Raw genomic sequence first — 16,834 nt, 5'->3', positions numbered from 1 at the left:
TTACATAAGGCTAGGCACGAAGAGATTTCCCCTTCAACCCCATCCCCAGATGAGCAAGATCATCCGCAGAGGCCCTCCAGGTTACAATTTGACTAGGAACAAGGAACAGCCGTACCCTCTTATGCAGCTGAGTCTGTATACAGTAGGTGCTCAATAAATCAAAGATTAATGGATAAATGGATGGGTAGAAGGAATGAGAAAAAGTAAAGATTAGGGACATGCTTGGGCGCCGGTATATTGCACATTGGTATACAGCATTCATACAGTTCCAACAGGGTCATGGGTCCAGCCTTCATGAATTTGTTTAATGCTTGGCAATCTCTGATACTTCATGGGGGGAACTCAGGCAACAGTATGCCTGTACTCTGGGCTAGTATTTTTGTCCTAAGGCTTCCTTGTCCTTCCTGCTGCAGATGAGCCCGCGGATTCTGGAAATCTAGCGCAGTGGAGAGAGTACAGGGTTTGGAAGTAGGAAACTCTCTGTCAATGAACACTTCAAATTCCAGCCCAACCCTTGGTGGTTCTATAACCTCTGAGCTAGTCACCTCATCTCCTTGAACTTTGTTTTCATCAGAGCCTCACTTAAAATGCAAAAACACATATTTCTTCATTTTTAGAATTTGGTAAGTCTACAGTACCCTAGGTCTGGTGGGTCACAATCTCGGCTGGTTTTTCTCTCTGGGGATATTGGGCAATGTCCAATAGGGAGACATTTTGGTCATCAAACTGGCAGTAAGAGGGGTATGTGTGTGCCACTGGCCTCTAGTGGGTACAGGACAGGGATGTGGCTCAAACAATGCATAGGACTGCCCCTCCTCCACCAAAAGAATTAATTATCTGGTCCAAAAGGTCAATAGTGCTGAGGCTAAGAATCCTGATGACCCTATGACCCTATTCATTCCTTTGCAGGTATGTGTGTATGTGTGTGTGCGTCCAGTGAAGGGCAGGGTGGGGGCGTTTAGGGGAGGAACTCGGGGGTAAAGGACAAGAAGGTACTAGGAGAGGACCACTTTCTGTAGCTTTCCTATAGGGAACACCCTCCTTTACCTGTCAACTCTTCTAGGCCCAGCTTAAGTCCTGTATCCTCTGTGACATTTTCTTGGGGCACCCAAAGACCCACTTCCCCCTCCTCTGGTCTCTCAAGGTTTGGCTGCTGATTCCCAGCTTACACTGTATCCATCCTAGGGGACCCTGCCTTCACATTTCACACATATGCCCCGTATACATTAGGGGCTTGGCAGTTAGGGTTCACACCTTCTCCCGAGACGGTTTACAAAATGGCGAAAGAAAGCCTGTGCTTGTGAAGCCTTGGCATATCTCTGGTGAAGCCCGTTTTGAAACTTCTTTGGAACGTGGCTGCTAATGGACTGATAATTGGTTTCCTGGCTTCCTTATGAAGTGTGAAGCATTCTGCTAGCCTGTCAACAAGGCATCAAGTATCCGAGCACCGCCTGCCATCAGGGTTGTCTCTTCCTTCCTGTTGGAGCTCTCGTGGTGGAGGACTAGCCAGACACAGTAGTATGGGAAGGGCTCTCTCTTCTTTTGCAAGGAACAGGGTGAAATGGGCGGAGCTCTGGGAAAGGGAAGAAAATGCACAGCCTGGCCAGAGCGTGCCCACCAGGACACCAGGTTGGACACATTTCCCAGGCAGAGACTGAACAGCTCTGAATCCAATACGCGGCGCTTGGACCCTCAGTAAACGTTGTCGGATGGATGGCAAGTAGTACTACTTCCAGCTGATTTTGAGCAGCGATCCCTGGAGATGTGAACTGACCAAGGAGGAAGGCAGTGAGAGGCAAGAAGCTAGCCCCATCTTTCAAAACGCTTTTCACTGTGAGAGACACCATCTTCTTTAAAACCTAGATGAAAAAAGGCCATCTATCGAGCATTTACTACTGTGAGGGCAGCGCAAAAGCCAACAGAATGATTCTGAAGTCAGCTTGCTGCAGAAAATGTTTGGGAACACGAAGGAAAGTGTGTATTTGCGTAGTCTCGGCAGGGCAATTTCCAAGTAAAGAGCTGTTTTGAAGATGTTTCAAGAGAAGAACAATGCACCACTTTGCACTTCTTTGGACCATTGTTCGTAGAAATTTGAACCATTAAAATATTTCTTCCAATCCCCTTCTAAATCCTAAGAAGGTAAGAATAGTTTGTCTGCTAAATAGTGTACTAATATTCATTGTGACTAATGTGTGGGAAAATTTAGGGCGTGTATGCTGACTCTTGCTAGAGGTGCTTTTGCATGCACATTTATCTCTGTAAAATACAGACTGTATTCTTTTATATTTTTATGGATGCTTATAGACTTTGGCCCTTTCCATAGTGGGTGTGACCACCTACTATGATACATGTGATCTGGGGTCAGGGTCAGAACCCCAGTTTAACATATCCCTCAAGCAAAGTATATGACCTGCTCTGTCAATGACTCACTTTAAGTAGTTGTTCCCAAGCATTCGGTGTGGGGAGTGAGGACTGTTCATGCCATAGTTATCTTGTTCTATGAATACGATCATAGATGCTTAGGATTTGGGGAGAGAGAATGGAGTGCTACCCTACTGGATAGATCAGTAAACCAAAATCCAGCGAGAGGATGCCCCGGCTGTCGTCATGATGCAGAACCAGGACGGAGAAACAAGTCTCCAGAGTTTGAATCCAAAGCTATCTCCGTGCACTAGGGCATCTGAGTACCATCTCTCACCCCCAGTTAGACTGTGAACTCCCTGAGGGCAAAGCCTGGGACCCTTGGAAGTGTCAGCTTAGGGGCTGGCTACTCAGTAGGGAGCTGACAGATGGCGCTCCTTTGACTTCGTGGAATAGGAACATGACCTTGCTCTGTGGTGCAAAGGCATGGGACCAGCTGGCTCTCTCTGGCCTCCTTCACTGAAGCCAGCATCTCTGAGACTCAAGCTGTGTTCGGTTACACCAAGAGGACCAGAAAAAAACCTGAGCAATGGGAGTGCCTTGGGGATGCCAGCCCCATACATCCCAGAATCATCCAGGAGATGCAATGCTGTGCTGGCCCCCCAGAGTGCCTGCTTCACAGTTCTCATCAATAAGCGTCAGGCTCCTCTTCCTTATTTTATGCCACAGAGTGCACTGCTCCATACTTGCCAGAACAGCTCTGTCTTTGTTTCTTCTCAGCTGTTCGTAAACAGTGCCCAGCTCACTGGAGGCTGCCAGCCTTGCTCCTGGAAAATGAAGAGCCTGCTGAGCAGCACTTCATGGCCCTCTGTTCTTATGGAAGGTTCTAGAAAGATTTCCTAAAACCCTTCCTCAGGGCCAAAGGGTCAAGTAAATTCTTGGAGGACTCGAGTGACAGCCCTCAGGTAATATTCTGCTACCTGCATCTCTCAGCTTGTGATGCAGGAAACTTTATCTTGTCCTGAGAAGCCAGCTGGCTCGGCTACCCACCTCATTCCCACCAGCTCTCTACCCCAGAGGCCTGACCCTCTTCCAGTTCTCCTTGCCTTGTTTTATCTAATGGATTTCCAAGATAAAGCCCCCACAACACCTGGGACTCCCACAGTCTACACCTTTGTCTTCTGAGGCCTTGCCTCCAACTTGCAGAGCAGAGCCCAGCTCCACTCACCACATCGGGCCTTTGTTCTTGCTTGCCCTGGGCTGTTCTGTGCCAGTCTCCCCTGCCTCTCCTGGCCCCAGTCCCCTTGGCTCCCAGGGTGCTAAGAGGCTAACACTGTTGGGTACGATATTCTAACCACATCCGGCCGCAGAGATGGGCAGATTTTGTGCAATTTTATTTTTTTGCAACAAGGGTGTATATCTAAGAGCACTTTGATATATATCTAAGAGCAATTTGTTCTTTAAACCTCTGCAAGAATCTTTGCATAAACTCACAAGTCATCACAAATGCTTTGTCAAAACAAAGTGATTTTTTGGTTTGAAAAGGTATGACCCAACTCACCAACTCATACGCCAAAGTCTCAGTCCTCACTGATGTTCCCTGGTAACCCCCAGGCTATTCTCCCCCTCTGCCCTGGGGGGCCACTCTAGTCTATAGCACCTAGAGACCCCGAGAAGCCCACTGTGGTGGGAGAAATGATCAGAGGGTCAGGCTTCTGCCCTCCCCTGCGAGAAGCAGATGGAAAGAGATGGAGAAGGTGGGGTGGTGAAGGTTGGGGGAAGAAGAGGTGGTAGCCCAGAGAGGCTGGAACCTTCGACTTCTCAATAGAGACCAAGTGGGCTCCTCCCTTTGCTGCACACAGCCCCTCATACTTAAAGTACTATTTTCGCCGGAAAGTATGGTCATCCCATCCCAGAGGAAGGAAGAAGGGCTTCCTTGTTATTGCCATTGGATGGGCACTCCAAAGGATCAATAATCCAAAGACAGTTTGATCCCCCATCCCTCCCCAACTCCAATCCAAGAAGAAGCAATGTGAGGAAACTCCTCAATACCCTGGCAAGACCATGATTTCCCACTGTACCCAGAGGCTGGTACAGAGTCTATGATCTTACAAACCGGCCCATCCCTTCCACCCTGGCTTGACTGTATGGTATCGCTTGTGACAACAAGGGCAAGGAGCAAACGTCTGGGTGAGAGCCTGATGGACCAGGCCCCAGTGGCCTCTACCTTGCTCTCAAGGATCACTGGGGAGGGCAAGATGACGTTGAAGAAGGCCCCCCAAACATCAAGAGCAATCATTCCCAGTGCCACAGTCCATGTTACTGCCAGAAACGAGGACATGACCAGCAACGTTGGGAGGAACAGAAGAAACCAACGAGGGGAGCTATTGTTAGGACCTGCGAGGTTCCCAAGGAAGTGGCCCTGGATTAGCTAGCCAACGGGGCCCCCTGCCTCTTGGTGGAGACCCCGAAGAGACCTCCTCCCCGCTCACTTACACACGCAGCCTGGCTTCTTAGCCGACCACTGGTTATTCTTTTGGCACGTGATTGCCTTCTGCCCCACCAGCTCAAAGGCAGGCTGGCACTCAAACTTGAGTGTGTCACCATGATGGAACCGGGAGCCTTCCCTCCGGCCATAGGCAGGGATGCCGGGATCGCCACAGCTGCCCTGCTCGATCTCTGAAAGACAGGAAGAAGAGAAAACAGAGACAAAAGGTGACTTCCTACCTCTCTTGGAGCGGGAGGTCCACGTTACACACTCTGCTGCCCCTCCGCCTCAACTCAGTGCCCAGAGTGACACAGGTAGGACCTTTCATGAGAAATCCTGCTGTGTCCCTTCAAAACCCCATCCCAGGATCAAGAGGCCTTCCAGCCAATAATATGCCCGAGACTCTGGGTTCACAAAGAGCCCTCGAGGGGCTTGGATATTTTCACTCAGTGAAGGTGGGTCTCCATCCTCTGTGAGATACCTGTCCCAGGAGCTAACGGATCTCAGTGGGGAGCATACTGAACTTGCCTCTGCATTCAGACGACCAGACAGACCTTCTGCTCAGTCCATTCCTGAGCAGCAAAGACAAGCATGAAATGAGGCGGCTTTGCTGTCTGCCATTCCCCAAACCAGAGATTAAGTGAGAATCAATATTCGCTGCCTTCTGACATGGAAGCACTTTCATAAAGGTTTTTTTAAAATTCAATTTGAGATGGTGCAGGTAAAATGAAACAAGTGGCTCACTGAGTATGCTTTTAAAGTTCGTTTGATTCAACCGTGTGAGTCACACATGGAGTGGGTTCCCTGAGACAGCTCAGGGGCCCGGACAGTGCGGGGGGGCATGATGGGCTGGCAGCCTCACGGGGGAGGCAGTTAAGCCCTGGAGGCTTCAGGAAAGGAGGCTGTCCTGGCCAAGTCCCTGGAGTTTCCTCTGGAGTCACCCCACTTCCAGCAGCCCTGTCCTTGGTGCTGTAAGAGATGAAGCGGGGGGAGGGGCAGGGGGGCAGAAGGGAGGTAGGAGAAGAGGAGGAGGAGCTGTTCCCAGGGAGGAAGGCCTCCTGCAGGAAAGACAGGGAGTAATGGATTTAGTGGCAGATGGTGAAGGGAGGACAGTTGGGTCCTGTGACTTGGAAGGGAGGCAGCTGGAGTAATTGGGGAAGTTTGCTGGACACCTTCCCAGGCTTGTCAGGCCAAAGGGACCCTGCCTTTGCTGTAGATGCCATAATGAGTCATCAGGAGGCACAGGCCCCAAAGCAGTCATGTGTGACCCTAACGGGAATCATGCTGCAAAAACTTTCTAACCACAACTGGTGGGTTTCTGTGGGCTGCTCAGGCTAGCCCCACGCACTGCCTTACATGGACACGCTCTTGATTGTCCCATTTGTGTTACCCCCAAAACCAGGGCCTCTAGCTCTCTGGCTGGGAGTGTTTCTGTGTGTGTGTGTGTGTGTGTGTGTGTGTAGGCAACCAGAAGGAGCATCTAACTCAAATTTGGAAGGTGAGGCTGTGGGGAGTAAGACATTAAATTTCAGCACAAAATTTTAGGGCAGTCAAGACAAATAATACCTTAATGCAATATTTTTTAGAAAATCAAAACTAATGCATATAAATCAAACCTACACGGAAGAATAATATCAGAGCTTAAAAAAGACCAGATCTGACCCAGCACTCATGTGACTTACTTCTCTGGCCTCACCCTCATCCTGGCCTTCAGAGCCTCTTGTTACTTAAAATGTTGATATTTTTTATCATGGATATTTTGCATTAATCTTCGTTTAAAAAAATACCACATTAAATTATTTAACTTAAATTAACTTAATTATTGAGCAGCTCCTCAATTATTCGGCAGCTCCAGCCTACAATTTATGCCCAAGGCACATGCCTCTCTCATCTCAGCCCAGTCCCAGCCCTGGCATCAGGGAAGGCTTCTTGGAGGAGGTGACATCCACACTGAGGCCTGAAGGCTGCGCAAGAGCCAGCAGGTGAAAGGAACAAGTGCGATTCATTGTGGCATTATTTACAACAGCCAAGACTCGGAAACATCTAACTACCCATCATGAATGGGTAAAGAAAATGTATATGCGTGCTTGCGCATGTGCACACACACACACATACACACGACTATTATTCAGCCATAAAAAAGAAAAAGAAGGAAATCCTGATATTCGCAACATGGAGGAACATGGAGGGCATTATGCCAAGTGAAATAAGTCAAGACAGAGAAAGACAAATACTGGATGATCTCACTTATATGTGGAATCTAAAAAAACAAACTCATAAAAACAGTGGGGTGGGGTGGGGGAGACTGATGAAGGGGGTCAAAAGGTACAAAGTTTCAGTTCTAAGAGGAATAGGTTCTGGGGGTGTTATGTGCGGCATGGTCACTCTAGTTCACAATACTGTATTGTATCTTCGAAAGCTGCTAAGAGAGATCTTAAAAGTTCTCAGCACACACACACACACAAACTGTGAGGTGGTGTGATAAACATATTAACTAACCTGACTGTGGTAATCATTTTGCAATACATCCATGTACGAAATCATCACTCTGTACACCTTAACCTTATGCAATATTAGATGTCAATTATATCTCAGTAAAGCTGGTTAAAAAAAGAGAAAGGAAGGAGTGGGAAGGAAGGGAGGGGGAGGGCCTTCAGGTAGGGAAGAGCCCATGCAAAGTCTCAGAGGTGACACCGTTTGTCTGACTGCAAGGAGAGCAGAGATCACAACTAACTCATCCTTAGTATAAGTGAGTTCACTGTAAAACATTGGTGCAGACGTCGTGCTGGCAAACACTCTGAGCATTTGAATATTTCATCCTCTAGTAACCCCAGGAGCGAGGTACTATTCTTCCCACTTTCAAGGCAAGGAAACCGAGGCACAGAGAGATCATGTAGCTGTCCCAGGTCATCTGAGTGACCTGAGATCCAGACGTGGGCTGTACGGTCCCAGGCTCTTACTGCTGCACTGCACCGCCTTTCTCCGAGTACAAGCGCAGGGGTTTTCTGCAAGGTGGTGGGAGATGAGGCTGCAAAAGGTGTGCGGGGCCAACCCACAAAAGGCACTGTGCAATCTGCTAAAGAGACTGGACTACGGATGGGAGGCAATGGGGAGTCAGCAAAGGGCTTCATTTGATTTGGCATTTCATATTATGTATTTTAAAGGATCACCCTAACTGTTGTCTGGAGAATGGTCTGGGGGCAGCAATTCTGGAGGCGGGACGATCATTCATTCATTCATTCATTCAACAAACACACAGCTGTCTCCTTAGCAAATGCTACCATGCTGGGCTCTAGGGGTGCGGCAGAGAACAAGGCAGACACAAGTCCTGCCTCCATGACGCTTCCATTCTGGTGGGAGGCTCACAGTCATCTGGGAGATGTTTTGATGACATCCTGGCCTGGGCCAAGGCAGAGGGGATGGGAGAGGCAAACAGATTTGGGAGGTGTAGAGCAGGAAGCCACAGGCCACCCGGAGAGGGAGCATGTCTGGGATAAAGGTGAGGCCGGGATCTACTGAGGGTTTGGCCTGGGCACCCAGGTGCGTTTTCACTGAGACAAGCATGCAGGAAGAGTAGCAGGTCTGCGGGGTCACCAGTAAGATATGCTGAGTTTTGGGGTGCCTGTGGTACCTCCAAGTGGACACATCTAGTGGAGAGTGGCTACATGGATCTTAATTTCAGGAGAAAAGTCTGGCGTAGGAATACAGAATTTGGGATTCAGCTCACAGATGGTAAAAGAAGCCACGAGAAGGATGTGACAACCCACAGAGAGTGAGAGATGTCAGTCCTGGGCAGAACAGTTAGGAACCCCGGATAGACTGGCAGAATGCTGGACTAAAATCCCAGGCAGCACAGGGTCACAGAGGCTTGGAGAAGAAGGACTTTCGAGGAGGAGATCTCCAGCCTCAAATGCTGTGGGGAAGTCTAGGTGGGACGGATGAGCAGGTTAGTGGAAGGAGGTCACTGCTCATACTGACTGGCAGGAGTAACTGAGTGTAGTGACGGGGTCACATGCCATGGGAGAAGAGGAAGATGATACAGGAAGAGCAGATGACTTTTAAAGGAGCCATTTCTTGGAAGTAAAAGAAAAGAGAGAACTTGGGTGGTTATGCATGAGGAACACGGCCTTGAAGGGGGCAGCTGAACATCTTTTTAAGACTGGAGAAACTTAACCATATTTAAAGTAAGGAAACAGACAGAAAGACACAGAGTATATGTTAGCTGAAGATCTAGAGGACCGAGGGGGATGAGAGCCCGAGGTCCTCGAGCAGGCAGGGCAGGGGACCCACAGCACACTGCGAGGCTAGCCTGAGAGACCAGGAAGATCCTTCCTGCATGGCAGGAGGGAGGAGGGATGAGGTGCTCACTGAGCTTTCAGGTGCGATGCAGGAGGATGAAGGAGGTACTGCGATGGCATGGGCTCTACTTTCTAAATGGAGGAAGGGTCCACTGGTCTCATGGTCTTTGCTGAAGGATGGGGTCTGGTCGTGGGGAAAGGGATATGACATTTTTTAAAAGATTTATTTATTTATTTATTTGACAGAGAAAGCGAGCCCAAGCAGGGGGAGTGGCAGCAGGCAGAGGGAGAGGGAGAAGCAGGCTCCCTGCTGAGCAAGGAGCCCGATGCGGGGCTCGATCCCAGGACCCTGGGATCACGACCTGAGCTGAAGGCAGCTGCTTAACGACTGAGCCACCCAGGCGCCCCGAAAGGGGTATGATATTGACAAGACTGTCTGAGGCACTCCCCCTGGAGAAGAAATCACGGCCAGACGGATTGCCACCTGAGGCCCACGGAAGGTGGAGGTGACACATGTACAGGGCTCCCCCCCAGCAGAGCCGTGGGACTTGTCCCTGAAGCCCTTAGTAGCTGGGTGCCTGCGGAAGTGGAGAGAGAGGCTCCAGGACTGACTTGAGGGGTGGGGCTGAGTTTGGAGAAACGGAAGGCCATGGGGGCAGGGAGCCAAGGATATTGCTAAAAGAAGGGCAGAGGTGCTACCCTCGGGGCCGAGCTAAAGGGGGCAAGAGCGGGAGGGGACAGGCGACGGCCAGGCCAGGGAAGATGATGCCCGGGAGCAGAGCGGGGAGGAAGAGCTGAGCAGACAAAGGGCCGGCGCAGGCTGGGCGAGGCTCGGATGTCAGAGGTGCTGGAGGACGAGGTCCGGCTACAGCCAGGGTGCAGCACGCTAAGAGTAAGTGAGGTCAACTGGCCGCAAGGCAAGGTGATGGCAAGACCTGGAGTGGAGGGAAAGAGGCTGGGGACACTGATGGGAGGAGAGAAAGAACCAGACGTGGCGACAGTGTGAGGTCGAGCGAGAAAGGGTGCATGTGGCTGGAACGGCACTGGACAGTGGACCTCGAACCAATCTCTCCAAGGTGAAGTTCATGGGGCTGTCCCTGGAGAGGTCTCCTGGGTAATGGTGTCCTCAAGAGGGCGTCAAGTTTAAGGGATGACTTAGCAAAGAGGTCCAAGGCACCGCAGAGGGGGACACACTGAGCCAGGACCAGGACCTGCTGGAGGGGAGGAGAGCAGAGCAGGGTGGTTTGAGAGTTCGCAGCTCCCTCCAGGGAGGCGGAGGGGACCAGCCTCCGCCAGGCTTGTGTGCCTCAAACACCCCTCTCTGGGTCTGGGCCTTCCCTCCTAGCCCAGCGCCTTCCTGGAGAGGGCTCCTGGTGCTCCCCTGCCTGCCTGAAAGGCACTTGCCCTTGGCCCTCGGGGTCAGCTGCTGACCAAGTTTGATGTCAGGGCCCAGAAAAACAAATTGATAAGCCAAATTTCGACTTGTAGAAAATCTCGCATGTAATTCCATTTTGTCAGTGTTTCTCTCGCTCTCTCCCTCCCCCTCTCCCTTTGTCTACAAAAAGCCAACCAGCAGACCGAAGAGGAGTGCTTGAGAGACGCCTGGAACTCCGCTGTGATGGGCTTGCCAACTCGGTGGATTTGCTCTCCCTTTGCTCGGCAGCCTTATCCCTGTCATCTGTGGTCAAACTCATTGTCTTCTCCGGGTTTTTCAATTGCGAATACCAGATTGCAATCCTCTTCTATGACAACGTCTGTCTGGGGGGAAGTGCATCACATGTCTCTCTAAATTCACCATCTGAGGCCCTCCAAGGAGAGTGGTGCCACTTGGCGGAGAAAGGGGAGTCCACGCGTGGACTGTGACTTGCTGCTTTTCCAAATGGGCAGGACTCCATGTGTCCCTCTACCTACTCAATGTCCCCTCAGCCTGGGGTCCCGCTTCCTCCCCCCCCATGCCCCATGGCTGACTCCTCACACTACGGGTCAGCTCAAGAGGCCACCTCCTCAGAGACGCTGTCCCTGACCATGCCCCTCATGTGGGTCCTGTTCTCTTGCCTCACTTGGCACCCCAACTTTTCCTTCATGGCGCTGACTACCCTTTGTAAGGATTTATTCATTTTATTAGTTACTGTTCTAGACCCTGGGGGCACACCAGTGGGAAAGAGGACAAGAATGTGTGCCCTCGGGATGCTTATGATCTGTGGGGTGTGAGGGACAAAACGATTCCCCAACTCAGCCCCCCGGCTCCTCACTGGCTGCAAGCTTGGCCCCCCATTTCCCCACCCACTAGGAGGTCAGCTCTACGAAGGCAGGCGTTGGAGATGCCTTATGGACTACTGCGTACCCAGCGCTTAGCACAGAGCTTGGAACACAGAGAACATTCTGTTCAGTGTGTGACTCAAGCTAGCATTTACTGCATGGAAACTGTGCCAAATGCCACGCTCAGCACTACAGATACAGAGCGGCCTGACCCACGGCTCCTGCCCTTGGAGAGTCCCAGTCAAGTGGGCACAGAAATAAGTACAAGGGAAATGATGAGGGCAAGGGGGCAGGTGTGCTCCTGACCGGACGGCCTCTGGGACAGCAGCTCCGGCCTCAGGCTGGGAGGGTCGGAGAGTCCCAGTCACCTGGGAGTCAGCCTGTATCCTGCCTTCCCCTCCCCACCTGCAGCCTCACCAACCGCCTCAGGCTGGCTTCCCCCACTAAACATCCCAGGACCCTCTGCTCTCCGGCCCCTCTCTCACTGGCTAGTCCACCCCCTACCGTTATTGGGATGGTGGCATCTGGCAAGAGGGGGTCCCCTGCCTCTTGCCTCTATTCTGAACTCTGCAAAGCAGGGTGAGATCGCTCAGAAAGGAAAATCCGATCATTACTGTGCCCTGCTCATTGATTCTTTCGTGGCTGCCTAAAATCCACAGATTAAGTCCCTAACTGCTCGGCATGGCAGGACTTTGCCTACCCCTCCCGCTCCAGATTTATCTTTGGCCATCACCGACCTTGAAATTTAGACACCCCTCTCCCCACTGGGCTGCCTGTGGGGAGGCAAACCAGAGCAATTGTGATGAGCGAGGATCTAAATCCTGCCTCCAACACAAGTAGGAGACCTTGGGCACATTTCTGATTCTCCCTGAGCTCTAGTTTTGTCATCTGTAAAATGGAAATGGTAATCATGCCCACCGTACAGGGCTGTTGTGAAGACTTAATGAGCTTATATATATAAGATGATTGTCAGAATATCCAGCACGTGGCATGTAACCAGTGGGCAGTAGGTGTTTCCCATCGTCATTATCACCCTGCAGTTGGCAGAGCCCAGCTGACGCTCACATGGCTCTAACTTGGCACCTGTGTCCTCTCTCCCTGAATGAGCATCCCCTGCTTGGCTGTCCGACAAAGAATCACCTTTGAGTGTCAGCTCAAATGCTCCCCAATCAGGGATCCTCCCTCGCATCGCTGGGCAGACTTAGGGGATCTTTCTCTCTCACTCCCAGCCCTCCCGACAATTTTCAGCTATGGCTCCATTGTGGCATGGGTTTCTCCCTATTAAATGGCAAGTTTCTTGAGGATCAAGACTGTTTTTGACATGTCTATACTCCCGGCTTCTAGTAGGGTGTAAGGCACAGAGGGGGGGCATTCAATACACATTTTGCAGGATGGTGAGGAGCGGGTAGAGGGAAGGATGGGAGGAAAGAAGCGGGAAGGAGGAAGGAAGGAAGAGAGTGTAGTATGTGGAGAAGAGTTAGAAATTCATGGTGGCAGAAAGTGACAGGGAAGACAGAGGAGGCCACAGAGAGGGTCTCAGGGACACCGTGAGGAGCCTGGGTCAAGGACTGATGAGTCACCTATGTGTGGTCTTGGAGGTTATCAGCTCCTCAAAGCCAAGGGTCTCATCTCCTCTGCCCTTTGTATCTCCAGAACCAGAGACAGTGTCTTATGCCTACTGAGCAGCCCAGACCCATTGTTCAATGAGCACAAGCTCCTGTCGAGTGACCGAGACATCTTTGGTGCTTAAGATAACCCCTGGGCATGCCTGGATCTCATGGATTTCCTCAGAACCACATCCCACTCCACTTTTCTGCTTCTGATGGGCAGGGCACCAGGAGGCAAGGGACACTGCTTCTGCCAGTGCATCTCGGGGTTCGCGCATCTCCTTGCAAAGGTTGTCACACATGGGATGGAGGCACGGGTGGATGAAGTGGGTGACATGTTTCCCGCCCCATCTCCTTCCCCCACAACACTATCGTGGGGATGTCACAGCTGAAGGAGGTCAGGAACCAGGGGTGCATGTGGACACGTAAAGCATCGGGGTTACCTCCAAGCTGTTTGCATTAGCCCCACACTGGAGCTTGCTATCTGCAAAAGCCCATGTATTTCGAGAGTATTTCTCACGGACAAATTACTTCCTGCCAATTTTCTCTTCAGTATCATAATGCCAGTTTATTGCAGACTGCTGCTGTGCTTGCAGCCTGCCAAATTTTAATGGTACAGCATCCTCGGCCGCTTGCCTCCCCCGCCCCCGAGGGCCAGGACAGACTTGGGTACAGCCGTGGATCCCACTGGGCTTGCCTGAGAGTAGGCAACTGCTGCCCGCATCTAACGAGACCCCAGCTCCCAGTGCCTGAGAGAGCTTTAGGGGTTTCATGGAAACTCAGTGAGTGTCTTAGGAACATGCCTGGTGTTACTCCTGGCCAAAGTTGGGAAGTTTGGGCCTCTCTGCTCATGGAGATCAAGTAAGAAGCAGAGGTGTCCTGAAAATAGTGGACCTGAGGTTGAAAATGGCCTCGTGCTTGAGGCAAGGCAGGGTCCGAAAAGGAGTGGAGCCAGCGACGCGGGTCTGTTGCCCTTGGTCTTCGTTCCAGCCTGGCTTAAGGCCATCACTTCTAGGAAGCTCACCTATGCCGCCCAGCAGAATTAAGTTCTAGGGAAGGGGACGGAGGTGCCAACAGCAGTGGGCTAGTCTTGCCTGTATGCTCCCTATTTGCTCTCAGGGATATCTGACCAACTTCTTTTCATCCTTTACGCAAGTCTCAGTTTCAGACACCCGCCCCTCCAGGGAGCTTTCCCTGATGCCCTCAAACAAGGTTAGCTGCCCCTCCCCGATACTTCCCCATCTTCTTACACGTTCTCGACTCTACTGAACATAGCCTACGGCTTAGGTGAAGGCACAGATTGTCTCCTTGTCCTCATGGCCCCCATGTCCTGAACAGCATCTGTAACACACAGTAGGGCCTTCGACGACACTGAATACAAGGTGACCTCATTTCTAACGCGAGTCCCTGCTGTTGGGCGTCCTTTCTGCATAGTTCCTAACGCCCTGCTCCTTCATGTCTCCAGGGTCAAGGTCTCCGCTCCTTCCTCCCTGTGCCAGCCAAATCCCCAGATTTAGCATTAGGCTGCCAGATTCCAGGCTCTGAGTCAGGAAGCGAGGAGACTCCCAGATTGATGCTAAAACTTGTTAGCAAGTTGTATGTAATTTTATAATGTTTCTGGTAAGTGCTAATTGCCTGTTCCTTAAATATTTCTTGTTCTACTGGGAAGCAAAGCAATTGCAACTATGAATGCATTTCCTACAGCTGGCTGCCCCCATGGAGGGGGACTGAATTTCTAGGCTCCAAAGAGTACTCAGATTTTGATGGCGCCTGAGTCCCCTCCCCCACCCCGATCTGTGATTGTGACAAGCAGAACTGGAAGAATTTCTGGAAAATAAATCCCCCAATTTTCTCACCCAGGGGCTCACACTTTTAATGAGGGGGGAGGGGTGATACTGTGGTGCCATCTGCCTGCCCCAAGGAAGCTTCTCTTTACCTAAGCTGGGGCGGAAGGCGTATTGATGATGATGGGGCCAGGAGTGCCCGGGAGCGGTCTCTACCCACAAATGCCTCATGTCACCTGTAGAACATCTATGCCGCAGCTACCCTTCCATCGCTGAGCCAAGGTGTCTATCCTGCATGGGATCCCCCAGAAGCTGGATAAAAGGAGGACTAGAGTGGGGGTGGAGTTCGTTCTAAAGATTTGGGCCACGGGTGCAGGTTGGGAGAGGAGCTGTAGGCCTAGGGAAGCAGGGGAGGGAGCCGGCTTTTAACTGAGTGTTTCCTAAATGCCGGCCCTGTGTTGGGAGGTTCACGACACCGAGCCCTCGGAAGACCCCTGAGAGATCAGTGTTTATCAGCCCCTCTTCACAGGTGAGAATACCCAGGCTCAAAGATGTGGAGGGACTGGCTAAGACCACACACAGAGCCAATGGCAGAACTCAATTACAAATTGGGTCTGTCTGACCCCAAAGCCATGGGACAATGGAGAATGCCTGGCTCTTGCCTTAGAGTGCTGGGAAGCTGAGAGGGTACGGAGGAAAGGTGCTTGATTGTGCTTGTGCAGAAAGTCATCACAACTTAATCTGAGAGCTTTTCTGAGCACACGCCATGTGCCAAGCACTGGGCTCGGTCCTGCAGGCCTGAAGAGATGAACACGCTGTATTTCTGCCTAGAATGGGTTCTCAGGAGCCGGAACATGGCTTGGAATTACCATAAATGGAGATGGTGAGCTCAGTTTGGATGGTATTAATGGACTGAATGTTGGTGCCTCCCCAAATTCATATTGTGAAGTCCTAACCTCAAAGGTGCTGGATTTGGAGATGGGGACTCTAAGGAAGTAATAAACACTAAATGAGGCCATAGGGGTGTGGCCCATATCCGATAGGATTAGTGTCCTTATAAGAAGCGACACCAGAGAGCTTGTGCTCCTTCCCTCTCTCCCTGTGCAAGCACCAAGGAAAGGCCAGGTGAGGACACAGTGACAAGGCCGCCCAGACTAGAGACTGAATCAGCCAGAACCTTGATCTCGGATTTCTAGCCTTCAGAACCGTGACAAAATAAACTTCTGTTTCAGCTCCTAGTCTATGGTATTTGGTTATGTCTGCCTGTGCAGACTAGCACACATGCCTTGGGTTTGAGGTGTCTGAAGGAGAAGTGTATAAAATGTGTCACAGGGAGACCAATATGCAAATGGGGAACAGATTTGGAAGTCACCAGTGTTTAGATTGAGCTGGAAGCCATGGGCGTAGATGCGATCCTGAAAAAGAAGACGGAAAGCTGAGGAGAGACCCTGGGGAAGTGCCTGCTCTGTGGGGGCCATGAGGGGCCGTGCAGGAGCCCCGAGGGAGCAGCCAGAGCGGGGGTAGACGATCAGGAGGCTGCAGGTGACAGAAGCCCAGAGAGCAGCGTGGGAAGTCACGCTGGGATGCCAGGGGACTTAACTGACCCAGCTTTATTCACAGCAGAGGGGGCTCCTCATCGTGAAGGCAAGAGATGGATGGCTTTTACCCTCAAACAAAAGGTCCAAGGTGGAAGGGCAGGCCCATTCCTACATTTAAACTTCCACAGGTTCTTCTTCCCTGGAGACGAAGTGCAAACTCTTTCTGAGGCCAAGTCTCTCAGTGACTTGGATCTGCCTCCTACCACTTTTACCTCCCCTCCCTACGCTGCGGCCAGAGCGAACCATTTCATTTCCCAGCCGGTCTGGGGAGTGGGGGCCCTGGATGCAGAGTGCAGGTGGGAGGTGGGGACCCAGCGCCAGGCCACCCGCAGGACAGGCAAGGAGCTCTGTTCCCTGGCAGAAGGGGACACGCCCGGAGTGCGGAACAGTGCTGATCACCAAGGGCTTGGGTGCAGAGGAACCTCAGTGGCCCCCAGGG

General features: G+C 51.4%; 1 protein-coding gene across 2 annotated transcripts in view; it reads right to left on the bottom strand.

Moving 5' to 3' along the window:
• CSMD2 (CUB and Sushi multiple domains 2) overlaps nucleotides 1-16,834 on the bottom strand; it is a 588,524-nt gene that overhangs the window by 232,417 nt on the left and 339,273 nt on the right. For both annotated transcript variants that reach the window (XM_088023017.1, XM_028113838.2), the window contains exon 13: nucleotides 4,858-5,040. In XM_088023017.1, the coding sequence (XP_087879143.1) occupies nucleotides 4,858-5,040 (183 nt within the window). The remainder of the gene's footprint in view (nucleotides 1-4,857; nucleotides 5,041-16,834) is intronic.

The sequence above is a fragment of the Eumetopias jubatus genome, unplaced genomic scaffold, assembly GCF_037043125.1.
Source record: "Eumetopias jubatus isolate StellerSeaLion01/CBP00866 unplaced genomic scaffold, mEumJub1_p1.0 scaffold_4, whole genome shotgun sequence".
Lineage (NCBI taxonomy): Eukaryota > Metazoa > Chordata > Mammalia > Carnivora > Otariidae > Eumetopias > Eumetopias jubatus.
The sequence above is the reverse complement of the archived record's forward strand: the minus strand, read 5'-3'. Positions and strand labels throughout refer to the sequence as shown.